The sequence below is a fragment of the Miscanthus floridulus genome, chromosome 14 (genome assembly GCF_019320115.1).
Source record: "Miscanthus floridulus cultivar M001 chromosome 14, ASM1932011v1, whole genome shotgun sequence".
Classification (NCBI taxonomy): Eukaryota; Viridiplantae; Streptophyta; class Magnoliopsida; order Poales; family Poaceae; genus Miscanthus; species Miscanthus floridulus.
Genome location: NC_089593.1, coordinates 62,309,647 through 62,337,155, shown reverse-complemented (window position 1 = coordinate 62,337,155; position 27,509 = coordinate 62,309,647). Strand labels below are relative to the sequence as shown.

Genomic DNA, 27,509 nt, shown 5'->3' with positions numbered 1-27,509 from the left:
CCTACGGTGATGAAAACTGGATAATGGTTGAAGCCCCCCAATACTATCGATGTCGCTGTAGGATGTCAGACATGCACGGGAGGTCGAGCTATCTTCTTTAGGAAGGATGATGCCGGTACCTGCAAAATACTTCTTGATGCCTAGTGGCATGTGAGGAGCCATGCTATGTTCACCCGGTATGGCAAATCCTGGAGCCCATACCACGATCGATGTCTAGAGACACGCGGGGGGCATACCATATGGGAGTTTCTAGCGGCCCCTACAATACTTTGTGTCAGGGTGGCTGCAGAGCACTACTTTGTGCAGGGTATGGTGCCTGGTATAGTGGTGTTGACTTGTGAGCCATGCCTTGCCTTTCTCCACACGCCTTCTGGTTCTTTCCGAGCGGACGTCCTCGGTCGGATGGTCCCCAGTCGGTTCTGGCGCGCCAGTCAGAGAATAGTGATGGCGGTGTTTTTCTATGAATCCCGGTCGAAGACACGGGGTCAGAGTCAGAGGCGATCCTCGGGTTAGGCTTTTCGAGTGGAGGCCATGCGGAGGCAGCCGGGGCCTGACGCTAGCGCACTAATCGGAGAGGTCGTTCGAAGCTGGCTTGAGCCTGAGCTAGTGCTCCGGTCGGAGAGATGGGCCGAAGGCAGCCTGGGCCTGAAGCGAGTGCTCCGGTCTGTTGGTTTTAGACTTTTGGGCCGGTCCAGAAGAAAGAAAGGTTGTTTTCCTGTGCCGAGCCCTAGCGTAGAAGCCAGTCCCCGAGGGACCCCGGGTTTATGAACCCGACAACGGGCGTAGGAGGCAAAGGTGGGGTGAGGCCAAGGTGAGGAGAGGACGCGGCGCTGGCGCAGGAACCGGCAAGGGGATCGAGGCACGGGCTGAGGGGCACTGGCCATGGCACGGCGGCGGCGGTGCGGCCCGGGCGGCCAACCGCGGGCAACGGTGCTGCGCGCGGGGGGGGGGGGGTAGCGCAGCTGTGGGGCACGGTGCTCTAGCATGCTGAGGCACGGCGGCCATGGGGCATAGGCCGTCCGTGGTGGCACGGCGCAGGGCGGCCACGGTGGCGCTCGGTGGGCGTGGGCGCGGGCGCGGGCGCGGGCATGGGCGCGGGAGCAGGCGTGGGCAAGGGCACGAGCGTAGGCACAGACACGGACGCAGGCACAACGCGGGCAAGGGCGTGGGTGCGGCGTGGCACAGGCGAGGGCATCTGGTGGAGGCGTGGGCGCGAGCGACAGCGGCGAAGCTCGGCTCTGCTCTGCTAGGGCGAGAGAGGGAGAGGAAGAGAGGAAGAGAGGCACGGGGCCAATATGTAATGAAGGCTCGGCGTCAGCCACTCTGGCACCGAGGTTGGCGCCAAGATCTACGGCGCCGAGCTCGACGCCAGAGTGGCTGGCGCCGAGCTCATGTCACCTACCGAGCCCAGGAGCTCGGTGCCAGGGATGCTGGCGCCGAGACGTGTTAGCTCGGCACCAGCATCAATGGCGCCGAGCTAAGGGTCCATTTTCTGAAATCTTTCTTTCAAGGGTCTATTTGTGAGAAACTTTTAAAAAAGGGCTAAAATGTAAAAAATTCAGTTACTGCTACTCATTGCTAGTGTGTGTGTGCGTGTGTGTATATATAAGCAGTTAACTGAATGCAAAAGTAGATATTCATATGAAATAATTTATATATACATATTAAATTACCTAAAACAGTTCTAACATCCTCGATGCAAAGTCATCGACGATGATGTCAATATCAATCTCATCAAACAATCGCTACTCAATGCAGAATGTGGCCAATCCATTTAACCTCTCTTGTGGCATGTACATCTCATATAGTTCTTCAGCTATTTTAATTTTGAGAAGCTTCTTTCAGCTGATGCCAGAGTCATTAGCACAATAAATAAGATGCGATAAGCAATAGAAGTATGAGGATAACAATCACCTTTTGTATATATATATTGGAAAAACGTATATCGTTGGCATCCACAGGGAATTCAAGATTCTCTTCTCTTATAGGCCACTTCTCAACTAATGTATCCCTTGCTTTGTTATCATTTTTATCCCAATTTCTTAGATCATAAATATCAATAGAAGCCAGGTCCTCATCAAGAATAGTAGGTTCTTGTAAGAAAAATGGACCCTAGGCCCATTTACTTTAGATTTTGATATTTGATGACCAACACAACTAAATTGGACTAATGAATTTGTAAGTAATTGTTTTGTAGTTCAATAGGGTGCAAGATGTGACTTGGACGAAGGTGACATGAGGATCCCATGATCAACACCATAACCAAGACCCTAGAAGCATAAAAAAAGACCCAAGATATCAAGCAAAGTCCAAGAACGAAGATAGGAACCAAGCCAGACGTAAGATCGCAAAGAAACGAGCTCGACAGAGGTGATCGGACGCGGCCCTATGAGGACCAGACGCGTCTGATCAGTAGCTCGGCAACAGCAGGCATTAGCAGCAGTGACCGGACGCTGAGCGAGGCAGTGACCGGACGCACGGACTTTACTGTTCATCGTCACGGCAACAACTGAGTGAGGACCAGACGCAGCGGCACTGGATGACCGAACGCACAAAGTGCAGCGTCCGATCATGTCCAGAGAGGTTCCAGAGCGGCACAAATACGACCGGACGCGTTCGGTCAATGATGACCGAACTCGGCAGTGCGTCCGATCTCTACGCGCGCGCTCAACGGTCGGGACGACCATACGCGTCCGGTTAGGACGATAGCAGCGTTCAGTCAGTAGCAGAAAGCTGGGTTTCACCCCCAATGGCTACTTTCTCTATGGGGCTTATAAATAGAACCTTCAACCGGTCATTTGATATGTGGAGAACCGATGAAACATACCAAGGGTGTTGATACATCATTTTAGTGATCTCCACTTGCATAGTACTTAGTGATTCATTAGGTGATTAGCGTAGGTGCTTTGTGAAGTACTAGGTTGATTAGACCACTGCTTATGCGCTTGCTCTAAGTTTAGGCCTAGTGTTTAGTGAGGTTTGCACACCTCTTATCACTCGTTGCTTGCGCGCACCATTGTTATACATCGGAGGGACTTGTAGTCTTGTGAGATCACACCAACCGTATTTATGGTGTGGCCATCACCGTGTACCGAAGGGAACAAGGCTCGCGGCGTTTCGACCGAAAGCTTGATAGTGAAGACGGCGGGGAGCATCCGGGAGAGGCTTTTCCCACGAGTGGCTTAACCGGAGACCCACTTGCGTATGGGGAAGGCCAAGAGCTATCCACGGAGTTACCAGACCGAAAGCTTGGACCTTGCGTGGGATTCCTTGCGAGGGGCTCCAACGAGAACTACGGGGAAGCTTGCGCGCTTCTCGATACCTCGGTAAAAATACCGAGTCGTCGACGGGAGTTTGCATATCTCTACCTTACTCTTAAGCTTCCGCATTTACATTACAATCTTGATGTGTGCTTTACTTTTCTAACTTAGTGATAGGCTAGTTAATAGGTTTGAAACCTAGGTTGCATAACTCCTTTTGCGATAGAGATAGCAACATACTAGCAAAACCATAGTTGCACATTTAGATAGTTTATCTTTTGCATAGATTTTGCTAAGGGTAGAAAAAGAGGCTATAGTTTAGAGTTAGAGTTTTAAGTTGCCTAATTCATCCCTCTCTTAGGCGTCACGGTCCTTTACAGTTCTATTTCATTTAAATTAAATATAAGTGCTCATGATCACTCACATTGTGTTCATCCATATCGATGTCAACATTGTCTTCAATGTAGTCCTGATCTTATGGATTAGCATTAGTTGTTTCCTCCACAATAACTATCACAATGCATCTGGATCTCTTGAGTACTTGTATTATTCTTAAGAAATTTATGAAGAACACCTCTACATGATTGTATCAAATCATCTATTTACCTTTTTTTCTTTTGTCACTGTAGAAGTATACTTTTTCATGACATGGTCCAGTTAAAATATATAGAAATAATAATTAACTGTCTGATTCGTACATGATTAGGGAATAGCCGAATAGGATAGGAATCAGATACGTACCTGGTTCACTGATCACGTCGATCACATCAATGTGTGGACTGATGGCTTGTTTGGATGAGTTTCAGTTAAAAACCAGTTTTTTTCCTCTAATTTCTAAAATTTGGATTTTGAGCAAAAATTGGTGGGATGTTTAAATCCCCAGTTTTTAAGAATGCTTCATTTATTATTCATAGGGTAACAAGAAACTAACAAAAGTTATAGCTTCTTGTTTTTTTTTAATCTGATAAAAAACTGACGCAAGAAACTGAACAAAAACGATTCCAGGCCGTTTTCGAAAACCAGATTCTTATAAACCGGAGAATCCGGACAGGTCGTGAGAGGAGAGCGGTGCGGCGGTGCGCGGACGTGCCCGGCCAGTGGGCGGGCGGGCCAAAGGAAAGGAAGCGGCGCAACACTGGTGTCGACGTCGATTCATCTGGACTCTGGTCTAGCGTATGGCAACCTGGGTCTGCGACGGCTGCCCCCCAGGGCCGGGCCTGGCTGTAGCGAAAAGCAACGTTGAGCATCGCTGCTGCTACATGATGACAATGAGATGGTGTTTTTTAATAACAAACGACGAAATGGTGTTTCAAAACTCTGCGTTCTGAGTTCTACGATTGAGAATTTGACACCTACATGCCTACTACCTTTTCAAGGTGGAGGTTGGTGTGTGGTGGTGGGTGCGTGTGAGGGGCGTGCTCCTATTAGCCCATGTTGTTGTTGCCCTTATATAGTTGCTCTGACAAGTAGGTTAGCATCGCTAATGTTGTTTGCACATTTGTTATTGGGTGCATACATTAATGGCGGTACCATCGCTAATGTTGTTTGCACATTTGTTATTGCTTGTATACGTCATCGTTTAATCATGGATTGAATGTTCAACTAAGTTGTTGGTTGTTTATTCTTTTGGAGCATGCGAACACGGGGAATTTTTTCTGTTTCCTATGTTTTTTTTAAATAAAATTGATTCCTGTAAACTTTCTATATGATTCTTGTAAAATTCCTACGCTTAGTCTTAAGATTATCGATTGACCGGTTTCGTGGTTTCGCCATGGAACTATATATGGAAGTCTATCAACAAAGGTAGCATGCACACTAGTCGCTATTTAAGATGGATCGCTCCAACGCCGTGGTTTGTTGTCATGTTATGTAACTAGTCGTTATTTAAGACGGGTCGCTCCAATGTTGTGATTTGTTGTTACGTTATGTATAGTTTTTTTACTGAAGGTGTGCCAACTTATCTTTTACTTGACAAATCTTGCACCACGCTCTCTGGCACCTTATTTTGCCACGTCGCTGATTTCTCAGCCATTCGATTCATGCGGTGACCTCGATCGAACCGTCCAAATATTCATTCTCCTTCCCTCCCCTCTCCTCTCTCTTGATCGCGAAACCTCCTCCCTCTCTCTCTCTGGCGACGGCGAGGCAGCCATGGCGGGGCGCAGCGGGGCGAGGTAGCACTGGCCCCCACCCTTGGCAGGGCGAAGCCACCCCCTAGCGTGGCGGCGTGGTGACCCTGGCCACCGGCCATGGCAGGGCGAGGCGCCGTCGGCCACCGGTGTAGACGCGGACGCGGACGGCTCCACGGCGCGTGTGCAGCCAGCCCCGGGGCGCACGGGACTCCGCCGGCGCGAGCTTGGTGGTGCTCGGCGCACGGTGGCTCCGCCCCCATCTCCATGGACTCTACCTCCATACATGCTCAATATGCCGGTACATCTTGGATAAGAATAGACGATAGCAAATCTCCGTGCTTGTACTGCGGCTGTGATGAAGATGTGGTCGGCGTCAATCGAGCTAGTATCTACGATGCTGAGACAAGCAACAATTCCTACAAATAGGAGGCCACAGGATGCTGATGATAGAGCATATAAAATTAGAAAGAAGGGAAAGTGCTCTGACGTTTCTAGATACATAGAACGACTAAAATTTGAAACATAGTAGCAGCTATCACACCTTTTAACATTCACGTTGCTATGGATCCAAATAGCTTGCTAAACAGGGCCAAGATTACCACCACCCCATTCCTCAAACTAACCACACACGACTGATCATACCAGGGATCCCGCCCCGTCGATCCAAAGCAATTGCCATGAACACCACCAACCGCCAGCAAACAAAAAAACAAAGAGAGCATGCTCTGGTGACGCCAACATATTAGCCAACGAGAGGCCTGATGCCTGAAAAGTTGGCAAAAACGTACACTTTCTGTTCCCATTAGCAGCACAAGCTAACAACATTTAAACCCAGTTCTCAAACACAACCCTGTTAGTACAAGCTCCAACATTGCATCCCAACAAAGGGGATGTTCTTCAGGAAAAATCCACAATCACACGTGGCACGTGAGGGGCCAGGTGCCCTTGGGACAAAAGACTATTACATGATCCTAATGCTCACAACCATAGACGATGGACACCTGCCGCCCACCCAAGTGCATCCATCCAAACCTGCTAACCCCAAAATATGTTAGCGATGGAGGGGACTGAGATTTGGGGATGCTCCCTGTACAGACCAACAAAGACGCATTTACCTACCGGTTGTGAAACATCACCACAAGGGCGAGTTGCTGCAGCTCAGCGGATGTGGCAGCCCGTGGGAGATTATTCACTTTGGTGAGAATTACTGGTAGGCGTAGAGGCATTGTTTCGCCGGACAAAGCGGCCTGCTGGGCGTAGCCCCCTGTTGTGGCCACGCTCCCTGAACGCTTGTCCAGAAGCAGGGGGGCTCTCGGTTCGTTCTTCCATGCTCGGGCTCTGCTGGAAGTCTGTAGCTTTATTTTGGGATCCGACTGGCTGGTATTCAAGATGGCTGCCACCCCCTCCGCCTCTCCGCATTCGTGCCATGGCTAGGCCTCCCAGCATCATAACCCCCCCTTCCCCTGTGTGCCCCACCTCCCCTGTGGTACCTTGCATTGGGCTGGCCTTGGCGACGCAGTGCAGGATTAGCCTGCTCCTGTTCAGTCTCACTCTTCTGGTTACCATCTTCCCGTGTCAGGTTCTCCTGTTTGCTGTGTGAGACCTCATCAGCGCCATCACTCATTTTCATCGGTTTACTGCTGGTGTCTTGATGGGTAGTTGTATCAGATCCTTTGGAAATGTTGATCTCAAGCCCACCTCCATGGGACTCCACTGGCCCTTCAACAGCAATCTTGCCGTCTGAGCTGTTCTGAGGATGGGAATTGGCTTTTGGCTTCCAGGTTCTAGAATGTGAAACTACCCCGCTGCTTTTCACATCAGATCTTGGCACGTTCCTGTGATTGGATGAGTTTGAATCCATGATTGGTGTTGCTGATTGATAGACAACGTCATTCTTGCCCTCTCTACCTTTGCTCTCATTTGAGTAGCTACTTGCTTCATTTCTTTGAGCCTTAACATGCTGTCGCCTTTGCCTGTTAGCTGCACTATGTTCTTTTGCACCACCAACAGATAGTGGAACTGTTTGAGCTGGAGCTGAGCTATTCTCAGCAGCAGCATCTGCATTGGATTTTAACTGTGTATCTTGCTTGCCAAGATCAACAGGCTGATTCTGATCGGTGCAGTTCTGAATCTCCTTTGATTCATAAGAGCTGTCTGCTTGCTCAACAGAATCTAGTGCCACCAAAGCTGATTCATTTGGATTCCTCTTGCGCCAAGAAGGATTAGATTTGCCCCCATGTCCTTTGCTAGTTTTCTTGGATTCGGCTGCAACATCTGATTTAGCAGCACCGGGCTTATCTATTGCTTCCTTATCATGACTTGGATTTTGTTGTTGCAGCTCTTTGGACATAGGCTTAGGAACATATCTTTCCATTTCAGCCCTCTTTGCTCTTGTCATATTCTCCCCATCAATGATGGCTTTCCCTGTTGGTTGAGTGAGATCAGCTACTGCTGCATTTGGCATGGCTCCATCAGACTGCTCATTCTGCACTGGTGGCTTAACTGGTGCCCACAAGACACCATCATTCCCATGTGGCTTCTCTACAGGCCGAAGAACATGCTGATGCTTTCCATATTTTCTTGCTTGCTGAGGACTTGGTCGGCTACTTTCTGTACTATTTGTTCCATCTGGTGATTTAACACGCTCCTGATTCATAGGAGCAAGTGAAATTCCACCAACAGTTATACTTCCAACAGTTACAACAGTGCCTTCAGTAGGAACAATAGAGCTATTGATGATAACACCACCAGTATGTGCCTTTGGCTCGGTAGAGACTTTCACTGTATTCTGCTCATTAAAAACCACAGGTGGATGTTTAGAAGTAACTGGAGCATCATCAACCTTTTTCTTACTTCTCAAATGCCGGGTTCCCTTCTTGTTCTGAACTGGGGGATCATCATGTGGTGCAACAACAGCCCTTATTGTGTCGACGGGAACATCAACATTTTTCTTAACATTCCCAGTGGTTATTGAAGCACTTGCCTTCTCGCCAGAAATTTTCTCCTCTGAAACAACATGTCTTTTCCTGTAGCCTTGCTTAGCCTTCACCACACTGATGTCATGTGACTGTGAGATACTCTTCTGCACAACATGCTCCATGTTACTGGGTGTGTTTCTGACCGAGGATGAGGCGGCATGAGCAACAGGGTCTTCACCATCTGAAGCATGTGATTGTGCAGTAGACTGGGACTGTACATGAACCATAGTATGATTGGGATCATTAAGAGGCAGAAGAGTAGTAGGCCTATTAGGCGCAATAACATCACGTGGTTCAGCAATTGAAGTGGCAAGTTTAGCAGTCACATCAAGTCCAGCCTGTTGCTTATCATGCGCATCATTGGTTTCTACTTTTGTATCATTTGGTTTCTTCTGAAGTACTGATCGCCTGTTCAATTCTTCCAACTTCGCAAGCGCTTTTGCTTTTTGGTTCTTTATCCGTTCCTCTTCCTCAGCTTTCAACTTTTTTGCACGTTCTGCAGCCAACTCCTTCATTTTTGCACGCTGAATAGGAAAAACAACAAATATGACACTAGTGAGTAATCAACATTCAAATTCCTAAGAACCATGTTCGACTCACTACCTGACTGCTTTGAGCATTTGATACTGCATAAAGCTTTTTGTTCTACATATTGCAGAAATTCCACAAGCAACAAAGCAAACAAATGTGTCTTGATTAGCAAAAGCTAGTGTTTTTTCTCATGATGTGCACCAGCTTTACTGTGATATGAATGCCAAACAGAATCCCCGATGCACATAGACAAGGTAGGAGAACTTAATATAACTTCAAGCAATGGCAATGTTGCAATAGAAAAACAAAATTTCCTAACTGCCTGATTTTCATATACACAAGACAGTTGAGTTTTCATCAGATCAGAGTATTAAATTTTCGCTGATAATGGCCATTGGTCAATATCCCCCCTAAAGCTAGTTGCAATAAAGAATTTCCAAAAGATTAGAATGATAGCCATAAAAATTGTAAGAATACCACAAGTCTACAACTATATACCTGAGACTCATAATCAAGTGAAGCTGGCATATCATCAGGTACAGTCACAGGTTGCAGCTGCAAAGCACTCTCAGGTTGTTGACCATGTTGAATATTATTCCTCAGATCAGCTACTTGTAATGAATTAGTTGTGGAACTTTCTCCCCGTCCATGACTTCTAGCTGGCCTATCTTTAGAAGGACCATGGTAACTGTTTCTTGAAGAATCACCTCTCCTATGTACATGATCGTTAATTGGATCACCAAGCTTTTCAGCTTTGCTAAATTCAGTTAACTGTGAATGTGCCGGTCCAAGAATTTTACCCTCGATGGGCACATTTGGTAGTCTCTGCACCACAGGAGAAACACGGGAAACAGAAACCGCCTGGTCAGATGCACAAACCATACCAGTGGATGAAACATCAGTGCTTTTTGGATGCTTCTTGAATTCCTTGGATGAAGCTGGTTCTGGGAGATTACGTGCATCAACATTTCTGGCTTTGTTGTTCAAACTCTCGATTTTCTCTATTAAAGCTGCATTCTTCTTAATGACAGGTTGTTGATCAAGTGCAATTGAGCTATCCTCCTTGAACTTCTTGCGCAGAGTGCCATCAACAGTTTCTCGGTGATGGGAATGTGCATTTTCATAAACAGATAGATGTTCTGTACCAACCGGACCTCTCTGGTTAGGCACCGATTTTGTAAGTACCCTGGTTCTTTCAGTTTCACCAAAGGTGTCCCTTGTATCTGTCCTCATGTTCATATCAGTCTGGTTTCCATCAGGATGTGGAAGAAGTGGCGGTGCTGGCTGCACATTCCTTTCAAATTCACGGGAACCTCCTAGGCGATCTGAATTATCATGCAAACTCCCAGGCTGTCCTCGACGAAACACATGTACTTTATCAGATTCCATCTGCTCCCTTGGAACCGTTTCATGTTTGCCTGGTCTGTTCTGAGGATGTCCGGGGTGAAACCTGTCATTCTGATTTGGGAACTGATTTAATATTCCAGGTTGGTGAGGACCTCCAATAAAATGAGGATCTCTAACATTGGCATTATTGAAATTTGGTCGAGGGCCATAATACCCATCATAAGGTACTGGACCCTGATAAACTGGCCTGACTGGAATAACAGGCTGATTCATAATATAGGAATTAGGAGCCATAGGATGATACACATCTCCACTTTTAGTGTGGTATCCACCATGCCCAGGGCCCTGCCTTGCTGCAGCTTCGGAGTTGGGTGGGAACTGACCATAATAACCAAATGGTTCAACAGGGAAACCACCAGGGGGACCAACAGGTCTGTATGGCCCACCTGGCACTGGTCCTCTATGCCACATTCCCTCAGGTGGGTGACCAGGAGGTGCACGCCATGAATCAAACTGCGGAGGCGGCATAGGAAAATTTGGTGGATATGGCTGTGGTTGCAGGCCTTCATTTGATACACTTGTGGCGGGGACAGGAGCACTTCCAGTGTGTGCATGCTGCTCTGTCTTCATGATATCAACAGGGTGATTATTGGATGGCGAGATTACTTCACCAGTTCCTAGCACACAAGATATTTCCCATTACTAGGTAAGGCAATACGTATCCAACAGTAGTTGATGCTATCAACCTATGTTGTAAAGATGAAATATATTATACCAGTTGTTAGGCTCTTCACTTGTTCACCTTGTGACGCCTCTTTACCCGAACTAGAAGTTGGGCGCCCTTTCAAACTATGGCCTGGAATAAAAAAGTCGTGTAAAGAGAACTCTTCTTATACACAAACTAAGTAGATGAAACTGCCATTTGTAGACTCAAAAAAATACAAACAAAAAACAAATTTTGTTTGATCAACACTAGCATTTATATCTAGCACATGTGTAGATATTGAAGACAGCACAGAATTTGACATGCTAAACATAAAAACCTATAAAACCAAAGAAATAATTTGGCAGGAGCAAAAAACTTGAAAACATAAAAACTGCAGAGCACATTTTATATTGCATATAGTTACCTCGTTGACTGTTTGCTTCAGAGCCAAGCGTTGGGAAATCACCAGTACTTAGTGTGAACCCAGGCCCATGTGATGAAGATCCCTACACAGTTAAAAAATATATATGAACTGAATGATGTATTGAATCCTGATCTAGACTCAGTTCTAGGTCTGCAGCATTACCGATCTATCAATAGTCCTTATCGATGCTTTCACATTGTCTGAAGCATTATCCGCAAATCGAGAAAGTTGTGAACTTCCGGGTCTTGTTTCCGCACTTCGGGGACGATTTGAGGCCATTGCTAGGTGAGGTGATGGAAATGTGCCTGATGCTGAAGATGGGCGAGAATTTGGACCCCAAGCATTGGGTGAACCAAGTGATTCACTTCCAGCTGTTGATGGCCTTGAGCCTCCACCAGAGGAGGGCCGGCCATTGAAGTGACTAGATGAACTGGAACTTCCATCATTCTTGGTAGACAGAATTGACGAGGAACCCCATGCGTTTGGTGTTGTAGATGGTGCTTTGCTGCCCCAGGTGAGGGTGCCCCTAACATTGAAACAAGAGTCTCATGACACAGTAATTATGGGAGAACATCGAGACCATCCCAAAACTTAAAATGAGCAGCTAGGAAACAAGGATGCATACTTACTTTGGAACAAGTTCCAGATTGGGATCAAGACCATTGTTTTCCAACCTAAATTAAAAAAAAAACAAATCAATCCACATATAGAAAAAAAGCCTCTTAACGATTTGCTATTAATAACCTAGGAAAATTATTACCTCTGACTTGGTAAATTAATTGGTTTTGGGACTTTTCCCAGAACAGTCATACCAGATTTCCTTGCAGGAGTAGCACCCCATCTGAAGGAAGCCATAGGGAATTTGATTATGAAAGTACAAAGACAAATGTTGGCAATCAGTACAACGAAAAATGTACCCATACAAATTACAAATATGAGATATCCCACTAAATAACATCACAAAACAAGGCAGTTCATAATATGGACACAATATTAATCAGCAGGTGCAACAGAAGAATTGTTACAGGTGGGACAAAATACAGGAAGCAAAATTATGTTCAGAAGCTTTTGAGATAACTAGCACAGTGCTAGTTCTGAATGGGCCAAGATACTGTGCCTTATCACCTCAATTTGTAATGTGTACACGCAATTGAGCAACAAACTTTCGTATGTCATTGTGAAATCGTTAATTAGGGATTCTCAACCTAAATATTGCTTCCTCTGATCACAAATGTAAGTTCATTTACGTCTGTCCTAAGTCCGCCTTTTCAGCTTTTACTAGCAATATCTATAAAGATATATTATCTTAATGAGGAGATATATATTATTTTTCACTATATGAAGTATGAACCTACTAGTTTCGATCTTGTGTTGAAAATTTTGATATTGACGGTTGAGATAAGAATAGACAAACCTAGAAGAACTTATTGTGACCGGAGGAAGTACAAGTAGAGCATCACAGCTTTTTACTAAGCCCACCGTAAAATCACAAATAGGTTACACAGAAAAGTTGCAAAAAAAAAACAAGAAGGCCTGATTCAAACATGGCAAAAGGTAAGCAAGCTCACTCACAGCGCAGAGCATAAAATCACAGCATCATTAACTGCCTCTGGTGTTGTCCCCGCAAATGGACTACCGGACACATCCAATGTCCAAACCGACAAAACCTCCATATAATATCACCAATAAAACACTTAGGCGCCCGCATGATGACACAAGTGCCACACCAGCTGAACTTTGTAGCTCCATTGAGCCAATCAGCAGCTCAATGTCAAACCCAACCATCCAAAAGCTAGCATCTATACCTCCAAAATCAATTGAAACAGAGGCTGCTGCTCTCACGCCCCCACCGCCCCACACCAAACAGATGCTAATTTTCTAATTTTTTTATAGAAAAAAAAATCACACGTACCAAGGCACAGGCACTACACGATCAAACCAGAATTGCGAACGGAAAGTTCAATAGAATAATTGTATCGTGTGGGAGCATAGGATGGAGATCACGAACCTCCTGTCCGTGGTGAGCAGGCTCGAGGCCATGGCCCCTCTTCCCCGCGAAGAAGCTCCCCCGCGGAAAACGCCTCTCTAATTCCCCGGTGCTGAATCGAGCGGAACCAACTGCGGAGCGCGACCGAGGCCACAAGGCCGCGGGAGATCGAGATCTCTGGGGCCGCCTCCCAGGAGCCGCGGGGAGAGAGAGAGAGAGAGAGAGGGGGGGGGGGGGGGGGGGGGGGGGGGGGTTGCTGTACGCCGAAACCCTAGGGGGTCGAACGGAGGAAGCGATCAGCGCGGGAAGCGGTCCGCTCGGATCAGCGGCGCACGGCGCGAAGGCGGGTGCCAGAGCAGGTAGGGGGGGGTAAACGGGGCCCTTGTCGCCCTGCCGTCCGGCGAGCGGCGGCGGCGGTGGGGGAGGATGACAGGTGGGGCCCGCTCGTCAGAGTTGGAGGCGGGATGCCGAGGCGACGGGGAGGGAAGAGAGAAGGTTGGGGAGGCGTTCGTGAGAGCGATAATAATAAAGGGTCGGAGAGGACGGACGCGTGGCGTGGCGGGAGTGGATGCGGGGACGGGAGCCCGTGCGCTCCCGTGGCCCCCAGATGTCAGGGAAAGGCACGTGGCGGCGTGGCGGAACGGGAGCGGAGGAGATGCGTGGGATGGTGTGGCTGCAGGGAGCATAGGATCCGTGTCGGGCTTGAGATGGTTTGTTTGGGTGCTTGATTTGGCTGGCCACATCTGATCCCATGATTTGGACGTTCCGTGCGACGCAAGGATATACAGGAGGCGACAGTTTAATAAATGTTTAATACTCCTTCCATTTCAGGACCTGTTTAGATTCCAAAAATTTTCAATCTAAAGTGTCACATCGAATCTTGCGGCATATATATGGAGTACTAAATATAGACGAAAAATAAAACTAATTGCACAGTTAGGTGAGAAATCACGAGACGAAACTTTCGAACCTAATTAGTCCATAATTAGATACTAATTACCAAATACAAACGAAAGTGCTACAGTAGCCAACCCCAAAAAAATTTGGAAACTAAACGCGCCCTAAAGCTTGCTGCTGACAAATAACGACACAGATCACCGTTCACCCTTTATATTGCTGATCATTTTTTAAATGGATTAAATGCTCCTAAACTAACATTTTGGTCTGATTTTGACCCCCAGCAACTCCGACTTTTAAAACCATTCACATTTAGCACCTGAGCACGGTTGAGGCTTTGTTGCGCTAACGTGCACCTGGTTTTGACCCGCCCAGTGCAGGTCAAAACAGGAGCCCACCCACTCAGCTCTCTCTCCTGAACCCTAGCCGTCACAGTCGTCTCCTTTGTTGTCGCCGCCTCCTCCACCTCCACCATCGTCACCATGATCGCATCCTCTCCTCTGGCGTCTCTGCATCCACGGACTCCCAGATGATGGGCGACTACATAAATTATGAACATAATAACATTAAATTTATAGGAATATATGGTTAGTACTTATCAAGCAAAACAAAAATGAAAGACCGTGATAATCCAAAAAAAATAGCACATGGTCAACTTACAAAAGTCGTTACACATCCACAAGCAGACAGGGGTTTGTGTTTGGATCCCATGGTCTAAATTTTAGCCACTAAACTTAAGCTCACTTTAGCTTTTAAGGCTAAAATAGAAGGTTTAAAGTGTTATCCGAAGTTTAGTCAACCTTACCAAAACTTTTGACCACACAAGTGAGGTAAAGCGGTCAAGTTTTAGTGTTTAACTTTAGTTAACTAAACTTTAGATCAGAAAATCCAAGCAGACTCTAGAAATTACTATTTTTCACATATCTCTTTTGTTCCATTTTTTTTAGGCAGCTGATCTCAACCGTTGGATTCCGATCTGACAACTAACCCATCTTGGCTAGCTAAGACCATCTCCAACAACCGTTACCGAAAATACAAGACCCATTCACGTTTGGGTAGCGCTACATAAGCCTGGGCAAAATACCCGATACCCATTACCCGTACCCGAATTACCCGAACCCGGACCCGAATTACCCGAACCCGAGGTACCCGATCCCAAATTCGGATAGCGATTTTGATTACCCGAAATTAGTTTGGGTAATTCGGGTAATATCCCCCGGTACCCAAACTACCCGAACTATCCAAAGATTTATTTTGTCTTTATATTCATCATGTGTTGTTAGCTGAACCATTTAACTTATCACTTTATTAGAATATAATTCTCTCTATTCGAATGAGTGACTGTAATATATTATTCTCTACAAATTGCTATTGAAATTCTATATAAATTGCTGCTGAAATTATGTATAGATCGCTACTGAAATTTAGTGTAGTTTGTTGTTTTCTGTAAATTTGGGTATATCGGGTAATACCCGAACCCGAACCCGAATTATCGGGTACCCGAATTTGCGGGTAGTGTTTTTTCGGGGGTAATATCGGGTAGCAATTTTTATTACCCGAATTTTGAATTACCCGACCCGAAAAAATCGGGTAACCCGAACGCCCAAGCCTGGCGCTACAGGCAAAGGGTTCAATACCCATTTTTAGTCTTCTCCAACAATAAGACCTAAAAGAGAACCATTTCTACAAATGGGTCTCCATGAGAGAGGATACTCAGCTTTGGGTTATACCTCCCTTGATACCTAAAATGGGTCTTCTATATAAGTAATCTGTTGGATGGTATAGGTATTATGTTGGAGACCTGTTTTGAGTTTAGGTTTCCTGATGGGTCTCCTATTGGAGACAGCCCAATGCCTTGTAAATCCGTAGACCTCTATACTTCACCTTGGCTAGCTAATCACGTGAGGCAAAATCACCACGGGAAACTCCAACATAGCCTAGCAAAGATTATTTTACTTGTTCAACTCTTTTGTCACATCGCCGTGCCCCATCTATTCCATAAGCACTATTTCAAGAACAATAAACCTAAAACTATAAACTCAATCGTCTTTTGTTGTATAAATCAATTTGGAACTATATATTTTCACCTTTTTATGTCTAGACCTGATGATCAGAAAGATCATACCTCTTTTCTCCAAAGACATGGTTTAAACTCCTCTAGTCTTGATATCTCAATCCAGCTAATGATATTGATGTTTTGTTTGTCAAGTGGATCCGTGAGCTTATTACAGACCTCACAATGTTGGCATTGCCAGACGAGAGATTTGTGCCTTTACATCAACAATTTGATATATTTTTCGTAACATAGCCAATACAAATACTACTACTGTTATACTCTCAATTTTCTCATCAACAAATTGCAAAAGTACATTCTTAGGCCATTCGTAGTGGAAAGTTTCATAACGTTGTTTTCAAGATGCAATAAAATATGGATAAAACAATCACTCTCGATGAATTTTGTTTCATAGAATAGACATTTAATTTGATGACTCATATAGTTGAGCCAATAGAGTTTTCATCCCCACGAAACTTAATTTTTCTCATTTTAAAACGTTGCCATATTATAATAAAAAAGTTATATGGCAACATTTTTTTTTATTTGAGAAACATATGGCTACCTATTAGATGCAGGAAAAACTATGATAAAACTTTCACCAAGACTAGCTTTAGATCCTCACAAAATCACTACAGGTATTTCCCCTAAAAAAAGATAAAAAATGGCGCGGTGGCCCATGAAAGTAGTACTTTATCGGAGGCAGTAACGAAGTTGACTGGGCTGTAAGGCCCTTCGCCGATGTGTAGGAAGGGAGTTGTTTGGGCCGTAGCCCTTCCCTTAGACAGGCTCGTCTACCTACTGCTCGTAACAGCTGCCATCTGCTCGCCTGCTCCTTTTTAAATAGAGTGCCCGGGGCTCTGCTCACCCGAGCTGGGAGCTGCCGACTGCCGAGCATGCACTAGAGGCCGGACGAGCCACGGAGCCAAGGAGATGTCGAAGTCGCAGCGGGCACCGAGCTCGCCGTGCGACGCCACGTGGAGCCTCGCCGGCGGCGTCCCCAGGAGGCACGCCCGGTCGCAGTCTCTGGTGCGCGGGCGGTCCGCCTCCGCCAGCTGGCGGTGGTCCTCGACCTCGATGACGGACGACGGCGACAACGCTGACGACGAATGCGGCGTGGTGGTGGTGCCGACGAGGGGCACCGAGACGCCCGCCACGCGCGCCCGGATGCCGGGTCTGTCCCGGTGCGCGTCCTTTGAGGCGCGGGCGAGGATCGGCGCGGCCTCGCCGGGCACCGCGCGGCGCGTGGCCGTGCGGCTCTACGACAGCCTCCGCCGCCACGGGCTGCGCCAGGAGGCCGACCGCGCGTTCCGCGACGCCGCCGTTGCCAACGACGACGCGCCGGCGGCGGACGGTGGTGGCGGAGCGGCGGCGGAGCGGGAGCTGACGGGGATGGCGTGCCTGCTCAAGGACGGCTTCGTCGGCTACCTCAGGGAGCTTGCCAAGATCACCCCACCTGTTCCTAAGCAGGTAATTAAACGTATACGTAGTATATATGTCAGGGCGTTCATGCATGGCTGCAGTTTTGATATCATGCGTTGGATTAGTATTCAGAAAACAAACACAGCAACAGCTCGAGATGCTATCACAACAAGCAAAAAACATTAAGGATTGGAAAAACCTTTACCATCACATTTGGGTAATTGGCTAGGGCGCAAACAAAAAGACAAATCTCTCATTGATGGGTTGATGATCCGAAGTGTAGAACAGAGCATAGCTAAAGCAAATTCGAGTGGGAATGCGCTCGACTTAGGGTGCATAGATACATTACTTCTCGAACATGAAAAGAATATTGGGACAATACATCGGGTACAAATTGTAAATTGTTTAAGGTTTGTCCTGTGCCAAACTTCATCAAATTTATAAAAATATATTAAAATCTACGATACCAAATAAATAAAACCGAACATGATGTTATAGATGTATGTGCATTTTTTCTATAAACTTAAATCAAAATTGATGCATGAAGTTTGACTTAAAACAAAAACTAAAGAGTCTGTCTACTAAAAACTCGGGTGATTTACACCCTCCTGTCACCCGAGTGATAGAACAACTTAACAGCCTGTTCGGTTGGCTGGTTCATATCGTTGCTGGTTCGTGAAGAAGTACTACTGGCTGGTTTATGTGAGAGAAAAATACTGTTCTGGCTGGAAATTTACGATCGTTTACGACAAGCCACAGCCAAACGAACAGGCTGTTAAATCACTCGAATTTACCAAACAAAACAAATCGAGTGTTTCAAGGTGTTCTGTCACTCGATTCCCATAACCACGAGATCAAAATCCAACTAACCAAATAAAAGAAAAAAAAACAGAGCAAAAAACAAAGAAAAAAAATACAAATTAATCAGTTGTATGAAATGCAAATTAGAAGAAAATCAAAGCAAAAAAAAAAAAACAAAGAAAAAAAGATAGATTAAACAGACCAGTTCTATGAAAGCAAATTAGAAGAAGATCAAAGCAAAAAACAAAGAAAAAAGACAAATTTAATAGATCAGTTCTATGAAAGACAAATTAGAAGAAGATCAAAGAAATAAAACATTAAGACAAAAAAAGAGCCAAAAACAAAGATCACATAACTGTTCAAGTAATCCAAATCACCATTCTCATTTATAAAATCAATTTACACCAATTAAACATAGAACTTACATTCAAATAGTAATAGTAAAATATGTTACAATGAGATGTAATCTGTAACTACTAACCAAGGAATGAATTTGTACAAAGTTGCCGGCAGCGGATGGGTGGGGAGGCAGAAGTAAGCAAGGGCGCGCGGCGTGGCAGCTCGGACGCTCGGTGCCCGGTCAACAGCGACGCAGGGACGGCAAAGCCGAGGGGCACGCCAGGGTGCAGGGTTGCAGGCGTGGCGGGGTGCGGTGGCGCGGGCGCCGTGGTAGGGTCGGAGGCAAGGAAGAAAGAGAAGGTCGCCGGGGCAGGGTCGGAGGCAAGAAAGAAAGAGAAGGACGGGAGAAGAAAGCTGCGAGGAGAAAAGCCTGTGTACTCAGTATTTTACATGCTTCCATACATGCTTCCAACCAAGAGCATGTTCGCTGGTGGGTTTTTGGGTTAATAAGTCTGGCTGGTGCTAGTTTGTTGTGAGAGGAAAAAACTGTTGACTGGTTGATAAACTCTGGTTGAAACAACAAGCGAACAAGCTGCAAACGAAGTGGGGTGCAGGGGTGTCAGACTCAGAGCTATACTGGAGTAATCGTGTGATGGAACGTGAGTTGTTCAGTGCGTGAGCTGGGATGCGCCTTATCCAGCTGCATGCGGTGGGGAAGAGTGTGCAGGCACAGGCGCTTCGTCTATCATCAAGTCGGTTGACATAAGCAGATGGACGGCCAGAAGATCGAGTGACGGACGCGCCAGAAACGCTCGAGTGAGCTACAGATTTACCGAAACTAAAATGACTTAGATAGTTTGGAAAGGAGAGAGCAATATGTTCAACATTTCAAGGTAAGCACTTCTTTGGTTCGTCCCATTCTTAAATCAATAACTGTGGATGTGATAAATGTCCCATCGCCGTTCATCATCATTTGCACCATAATACTTCACAAAAAGTTGATCGCGCTAGCTGGAGTAGCAGTTTCAATCCAAAACTTGTACAGAGTCAAATAGATTACTTAAAAGAACAAATTAAAGCAGAATCATACTCGAGTAATGCTCCGATGTGACAAAGCAGAAGCAAATGTAGTTTTGAAACGTCAGGACAATGTAGTTTTAGTTCATTGGTTTCAATTTCAATAATCTTGTCTTTGAAAAAACATTCAATAATCTTCGTGTCTTTAAAAAATACCAACCATTTTAACTGAGAACACTTTGGATCTTCAAATGTGCTTTAACTTGAGGACTAAACTTGTCCTTTTTTTTTCTTCAAATGAAACGAATTGTAACTACTATATATATACATATCTTCTGTGCAGCCAGCCATTGCACAAACAGGTTGGCTTGCATACATAGACTGTCATCAATTCTACACAAGCTTATATATAATATATACTATGAACAAAATTAGTATAACTAGATACAGTGGTTTAAAAGGTGCTTTCTTGGCATGTAGTGTGTGACAGAGACAAAAAATAGAACAATAATAACATCAGCGTACAAGTTGAGACAATTAGCAGCGAGCTTTAGGTTTGACTAACCATATCTTATTATTACAGACATTAGGTCATTCACGTTGAGGATACAGGAATTCTCACCACGTGGAACAAAATGATCCAATGACCGTGTCAAATTAATATAGTTGAACGAAACATTAATAACGAGTTGAAGCAACGAGAAGCATCCACATGATCATCTGATTTGCTAACTATGATGATACCTCCGGATCAAGTGGGGTTACAAGTTGAAGATAATAATTAATAATATATATGTCCCGTATACATCTAAGCCGGCTTCTCAATAAATGAACAGTCTTCATGCTTGTCAATAAACAGAAACATGAGTACACAGAACCGCTACCTTATATAAAAAAAAAAGAATTTGTAGACAAGTCTCAAAGCATTGAAAAGGATTTGCAGCCACAGATACCACTGAGTAGTACCGTATCAATACCGTTACCGTATGGTAACTAATGCAATTTAGGTTGAGCATCTGAGAATGGCTAATTGGACAAGGTCACAAGGAATCTAAATATGTAATTGTACGATTTTTTTCAACAGCAGTGATCTAACCATTTATAGTAATTATAAATGAAAAGGACAAGGCCTAGGCTTAAAACTATGCAACTGAATACAACATTAGTACCCGTTCCAAAAAAAAAACATTAGTACAATGTGGTACTATATTAGACAGCGTCAATATGAATTGAAATAAAACTCATACTTGGTACTGCAGGTCGTTAATGTTAGGTATTGTGTTCTCATATATAAATTTAGGTATTACGTTCTAAAAAATATATGAATTTAGGTATTAAGTTAAACAGAGTTAGTACAATGTGGTACTGCAGGTCGTCAAATTCTGTGGGATAACATACCTGGCGAAGATCGAGACAGCTACCTTCAGCTATGAAACCTTTGGCAACAAGCTGCTTGAGTACTTTGTGCAACCAATAAGAAGCCTGTCCCTGAGCAAGCGATCAGCAGAGCTTCAAATCTTGAAGGGAATTGATGGCTACATCATGCCGGGTTCTATGACTCTAGTCCTTGGTCCGCCTGGTAATCAACCTTGTTCAATTCAAGCATGCACAGTGTTTTCCTACGTTCACATTTCAGAATAAGTATTATTTTGATCACTAGAATTTTAAGATAAGTACAAAAATGTTCCTTGTCATTGGAGAGGATCAAAATTCCCCCTAAATTTAAAACTATAGGGATCTTAATTTGTGTGTAACTCAAACCTTGTAAAACCAAACACAACCACTTTCCCCTCAAAGTAAACCAGTATTTATATGAGCATTTTATCACTTACTGTTACCAGTCTCTGCCACGTGCAGGCAGTGGAAAGAGCACCTTGCTGAAGATACTTGCCGGTAGAGCCGATCCAGGCCAAGATTCTGGGCTGTCAGGCATAGTCAACTACAATGAAAAGACAGCATCTGAAGTTCGAAAGAGTCGATTAATTGCCTATGTCTGTGGACAGCTCAACATGTAAGACAACTAGAGAAGATATAGATTGCAAGATTGTAATACCCAGCAAAAACAGCCTCATCTAAATGATATGAGCTTAGGTTATCACTAGAAACTGAAATCAAGCTCTCTAACAAACTGTTCCTTTCCTTTGGGCAAAATTGGGAGAAGACATGGAAACCAAAAGGTTATAACAATATTTAGTGATGAAAGTACACAAAAAAACCCTCTTCAGACATTTACTTGAGATGGGTTAGTTACAGGAAAAAAGTAACAAAGAACTTAGGTCTAGCTATGTTATGACAGGTTTATTTGCGAAGAGAACTAAAAGGGATAAAAGTTAAATTTGTACATCTGCCACATATTCTTGCTTTCGTAGTCTCTCATTCTGTTACTTTCAAGAACAGCATCCTTAACTCTGGTTTCTATCCCAGGCACATCCCCTTCCTCTCAGTCCGACAAACTCTCGAGTTCGCAAGGGACTGCATGCAGGTTCTCCGGCCTGAGAATTTTACTCCACAGATGCGAAAATTCTTTGCCTACGCGCTTGTAGAAGGACAGGATCCTTTCCTTGAATATGTCATGCAGATTCTTGACCTGAAGAAAATAGAGAATTGCCTTGTTAGTGGGATATCAGATACTGACAGGGATAAACTGACAATAGCTGAACTTGCACTAGGGACCTACTCAGTTATGGTCTATGACCAGCCATTGACAGGCTCAGACCTGGCAATGACCTATGATTTGGTCAATACTATCAGGGCTGTCTGTAGAATCCAACAATCATCTGCAGTCATGGCCCTCAATCACCTCTCGCAAGAAGCATTTGATCTCTTTGACAGGATCATCCTACTGGGAGAAGGGCATGTGCTGTACCAAGGGCCAAGACAGGACGCAGTCACATACTTTGCTCAACTAGGGTAACTAGCTACACATGTTCTTCTCAAATATTCAGGTGAATTTGTTGACAATACACATTTAATAAAAAAAAATTGCTATTAGGTATATGAAGCCATCGCATGTCGAATCCTGGGAGTTTCTTCAAGATATTGCTGCTGAAAATGGAATGCAGTACCTATTACCAAGGTTAACTCCTAGAGGTTTGGTGGAGCTTGTGGAATGCTACTATTCATCTGACCATTACTTGGATATCGTAAGGGTCATTGGAAAGAACAAGGAGTTCAGTACATACTGGGTTGAGAGTGAGCCAGGAATCGGCTTATCCTTGAAAGAAGCAAGCACCTTAAACTCAAATGCAGAACATCAAGAAATGGGTCAGTTTTTTTGGTCAAGTTGCCATACAGTGTACAACTAACTATTTGTATATACATTGAGACTAACACTGTATTAGCGATCTCATTTTTACATTCAGAAATAGTTGTGGCAAAGCTTCTGAACAAATCTGGATCTGCTACTGGGGCTGAAAGTACAGGGAACATCCAAGTAGGCGATGTGGTAACAGGAATTTCCATAAACGAAGAGCCAATGCAGTATCTAGCGACTGGCCCAATATTTGACCAACAGCAACATCTAGATCAAGTTTTCTCCAGTCTACTTCATGCCCGAGGACATATCCGCCTTCAACTTGAACGATCTGACCATAAGGCAAGTGAAACTATTAACGTTTTCTTCAGACCTTATTCTTCTGATTATCAGTGGTAAATCATAAGTTGATTGGGTTTCAAAATTTTGTCACGATGAACTTGAAGATTTATTCAATAATTCAATACTGAAGTATTTCACATTTGATAAATAAAAAAAACCATAGAGCAATGAGGATGAATTACGACGGGAGCAATTTAAGAGGCCATATGTGCAACCATGGTGGAAATCAACAAGAACCCTGATCAAGAGGCAGCTTAGGATCTTGAAACAACTTCAAATGTTGAGCACACTCAGAATCATCCAGGTTTGCCAATTATTATTAAACAAACATGGCAGATGAGTCGGCTCCTTGGTTTATCATGATAGGATAAGGTACATTACTAAAGTTCTTTTTTCAGGCATGCATTCTTGGTATATTTGCAGGGACACTGTTCTACAAGCTTGGTGGCCAGTATAATCTTCAACACATGAACTCTGTGAGAGCTCTAGGATTTGTAACCAGCATGAGCATTTTGCTCATAAATATGCCTCAGCTACCTCTATATATGCTTCAGAGACCCACATTCTATAAACATAGGGACCAAAGATTTTTCAGGACATCCTCTTATGTTGTAGCTCATTGCATTAGTAATCTACCCCAGGCTTTTACTGAGGTAATCTCATCCTTCAACTTTTTGTCACCAATAGTTAACATCTGCACATATATGCAGTCTAAATGGTACTTGATCCTAAACATAACCAGCATATTACTTTCTAGCTTCACAACTATGACAACAAAGGTTGTATAATGCAAACATATTATGTGTAATGCAGGCACTCCTTTATTCAGTTTGTGTGTATTTTCTAGCGGGTCTGACATTGGAAAACAATGGAGTAGTGTTCCTCGACTACTTAGTTCTGATGTTTCTCGTGGCTTACTTTGGATCATCATTCTTCTTCTTTCTGAGTGCAATGGCACCCATTCCTGAAGCTGCAAATGCTTTGGCAGGTAATTAGTTTTTCCCTATCTTTGTAACTTTAAGTATGAGAAGACAGCATTACAAAACTTTGGTTAGCCTGGTTTAAATTCTGTAGTTCTATCAAAATTAACATGTAGATTTCATCTGATATACTGTTTCGAACTGCTACCTGCATGCAGGCCTCATAGTCTCCATTTTCCTTCTGTTCAGTGGGTTTGTGATTTACCCATCTAATATCCCTCAATACTGGAAGTGGCTATTACACATCAATCCAATTCGTTGGGCCAATATGTCCTTCTGCGATCGACAGTTCTCATATGGTTACAAAGACTTCTGCAACAAATATCTAAACCAACTTACTTTCTGCAAGGACAATCCAGAGATGGCTACTGGCAAGGCCTACTTAATCTATGCTGAACTGTTGACAGGTGTTTCAGGAAAGCCTTGGGTCCCTTTTATAATTCTAATTGGTTGGACGCTACTCGCTCTGTTAATGGCATTGATATTCCTAAATAAGATGGAGTTTTCGCAAATCAGTCAATCTGTGCCACAGATTAAAAAAAGGAAGCTTTCAAAGAATTTTTTGTATGATGTGGAGATTTATTCAAGTTCAACTGACAGTTGTATAGAAGCTTCTATTGAGTCAGGAAGATACAAGTTTCTGGAGTCACCAAAGTTAGCATCTAGTTCAACAACAATATTTTCTGAGGATGAGAATGCGAGTGTCAGGAGCTGGAGGGAAGAATTTAGAGTTAAAATTGATTCAGAACAGTTGACAATACCAGTCACACTGATGACTTTATCATTCTTGGAACTATCATTTGTCAGGTAATTTTCCAATTAATTCTGCTGCAATTCTACACTAGCGTACTGTTTTATAAAGTGTGCACCTGAAAGTTAGCAAAATATTATTCAGAGTAGAACATATTATGAAGTGACACAAATGGAACTAACAAATTACAAAAATAATACATGATTAAATGCAAATTCATGATGACAGAGACAAGGCCAATAAAGTTTTAAAAAACAAAATGTACTTTAATTCCTTATCACATGCAGTATGACAAGGCTTTCCGGTGACAGGTGTGGAAAGGTAACAAAGGAAGAAGCTATAGATTTTGAGAATGTCAGTGGTTGTGCAAGACCAGGAATTATGCTAGCTCTTGTAGGGGGTGCTAATGGAAGTGTAGCTACACTGCTAAAGTGCCTTTCAGGTAGGACACCTCTAGGTGGTAGTTTTACTGGAGATATCCGAGTCAATGGCACCAAACCCTCTGCTGATTTCTCAAGAAGAGTAGGCTATGCTGAGCGGATTGATGCACATCAACCTTACCTCACCATACGTGAGTCACTTCAATTCAGTGCCAGCCTTAGATTAACAAATCACATAAGCAAAGCAAGAAGGCATATGCATGTTCAGTTAGTTCTTGACCAGCTGGGCTTGCAGTATTATGCCAATAACTTGGTTGGTTCCCTGAGAGATGGGACTGGGAAAACATTTGAAGTAGCAAAGAAGCTCACAATTGCAGTTGAACTTGCAGCAAACCCAAGTATTCTATTCCTTGAGGAGCCTCTTTCAGGTCTTGATTCATCTGGTACCTCAGCAATCTTGAGCATCTTATCACAATTACCAGTTTGCGGTCAATCGGTCATCGCAACATTTAACTATCCCAACACCCGTGCACTTTCACACTTCCATCAAGTCATCATCCTAACTCAAGAAGGCCGTCAAGCTTACTTTGGCCCAGTAGGACTCAATTGCCATGAAATACTTGGATACTTTACCATGATCCCAAGGGTTCCTCACTACCTACAGACACAGAATCCTATAAGTTTTGTTATGGGTGTAACTGGACTTGGAATTCCAAGAAAAAAACTTGCAGTGACAGATTTTGCAGACGAGTTTCAGAACAGTCATTTGTATGAGGTGGCCATGAAAGTCATTAACACTGCTATGAAGAACAACAAACATGGAAATGAAAAGGACCATAACATGAGATCCATTAGTTACAACTATCCAGTGTCATTTATAAGGCAAATAGGGTTGGTTTTGTTAAGGACACAGAGGTTCTTATGGAGGAATGTCAACTACACTTACAGCAGGTTTACTGGCTGTGTGATGATTGGATTACTGATGGGCTCACTCTATTTTAAGATTAAGTACAAAGACACATATGAGGTGACTTCTAGATCACTGTACATCTACATGCAAACTATACTCATCGGGGTTATATCCGCTAACAATGTGATTCCTCAAATTGGCACTGACAAGCTTGCCTACTTCCGTGAAATGAGGTCCAAGATGTACCTTCCAATAATCTATCCTGTGTCATGGGTGATCAGTGAAATTCCCTACTTCCTCATAGCAACATTGGCATTCGTGGGCATTGGCAATGGCATGGCAGGGATAGCAACCCAGACAGCCGCCGATTTCTTGGCCTACTGGTCAGTTCTCTTCCTTTTCACACTCTGTATGACCTACTTTGGCATGATGATTACATTCCTGGCTCCGAGCCCGATCCTCGCCGCCTTCCTCGTCTCCATAATCACATCGCTGTGGATCTCTGCCTCTGGTGTGGTGGTCCTCTTCTCCGATATCAGGTTCTACAAGTGGATGTACTGGACGAACCCGTTTCAGTATGCGATGAGTGTGCTGACGGTGATAAGTTTCTACTGTGACACATCCCAGTGCGAGAGACAGTGCCAGTGCCCACAGCTCCCTGATGGCTCATATGTGTGGGAAAGGATAGCAAGCATACGATCCTTGAGTGAAAAGAGGATAAGCACCGATGTGGTAACCTTAGCAGGGATGAGCATTATGTTTGCTGTGTTTGCTTTCCTCTTCTTCACCGTGCTGAAGCACAACTCAGCACATGCCCATTGAGAGTCACACGCAGATCAGATTTGTGTTCTGCCATTGAATAAGTGTTCTAATTCATCAGTCATGACAGGAAGTCAGATTTGTGTTTCAATTGTATTCTGGTCCATGGCAGTGACAGAATTGGGCTTGCATTTCCAAATGTTCCTGTTCATCACATTGTGTAGAGTACTGTAACTTGAA

The 27,509-nt window shown here is 44.2% G+C and overlaps 2 protein-coding genes across 2 annotated transcripts; one reads left to right on the top strand and one right to left on the bottom strand.

The window, feature by feature from the left end:
• Positions 1 to 6,134: 6,134 nt before the first annotated feature.
• Positions 6,135 to 13,612, bottom strand: LOC136505488 (protein MODIFIER OF SNC1 1-like). The gene is given in 9 exon segments (XM_066500647.1): positions 6,135 to 6,793; positions 6,795 to 8,894; positions 9,400 to 10,925; positions 11,024 to 11,104; positions 11,379 to 11,460; positions 11,541 to 11,904; positions 12,008 to 12,052; positions 12,139 to 12,219; positions 13,387 to 13,612. Coding segments are annotated over 9 exon segments (4,527 nt in total). The 5' UTR covers positions 13,419 to 13,612; the 3' UTR covers positions 6,135 to 6,577.
• Positions 13,613 to 17,248: 3,636 nt separating this feature from the next.
• On the top strand, positions 17,249 to 27,332 carry LOC136503549 (ABC transporter G family member 29-like). The gene is made up of 11 exons (XM_066498590.1): positions 17,249 to 17,785; positions 21,266 to 21,473; positions 21,752 to 21,905; positions 22,319 to 22,804; positions 22,887 to 23,158; positions 23,257 to 23,327; positions 23,888 to 23,965; positions 24,303 to 24,477; positions 24,628 to 24,896; positions 25,002 to 25,276; positions 25,508 to 27,332. The coding sequence occupies exons 1-11, from the start codon at positions 17,249 to 17,251 to the stop codon at positions 27,330 to 27,332; spliced, it is 4,350 nt and encodes a 1,449-aa protein (XP_066354687.1).
• The last annotated feature ends 177 nt before the right edge of the window (positions 27,333 to 27,509 follow it).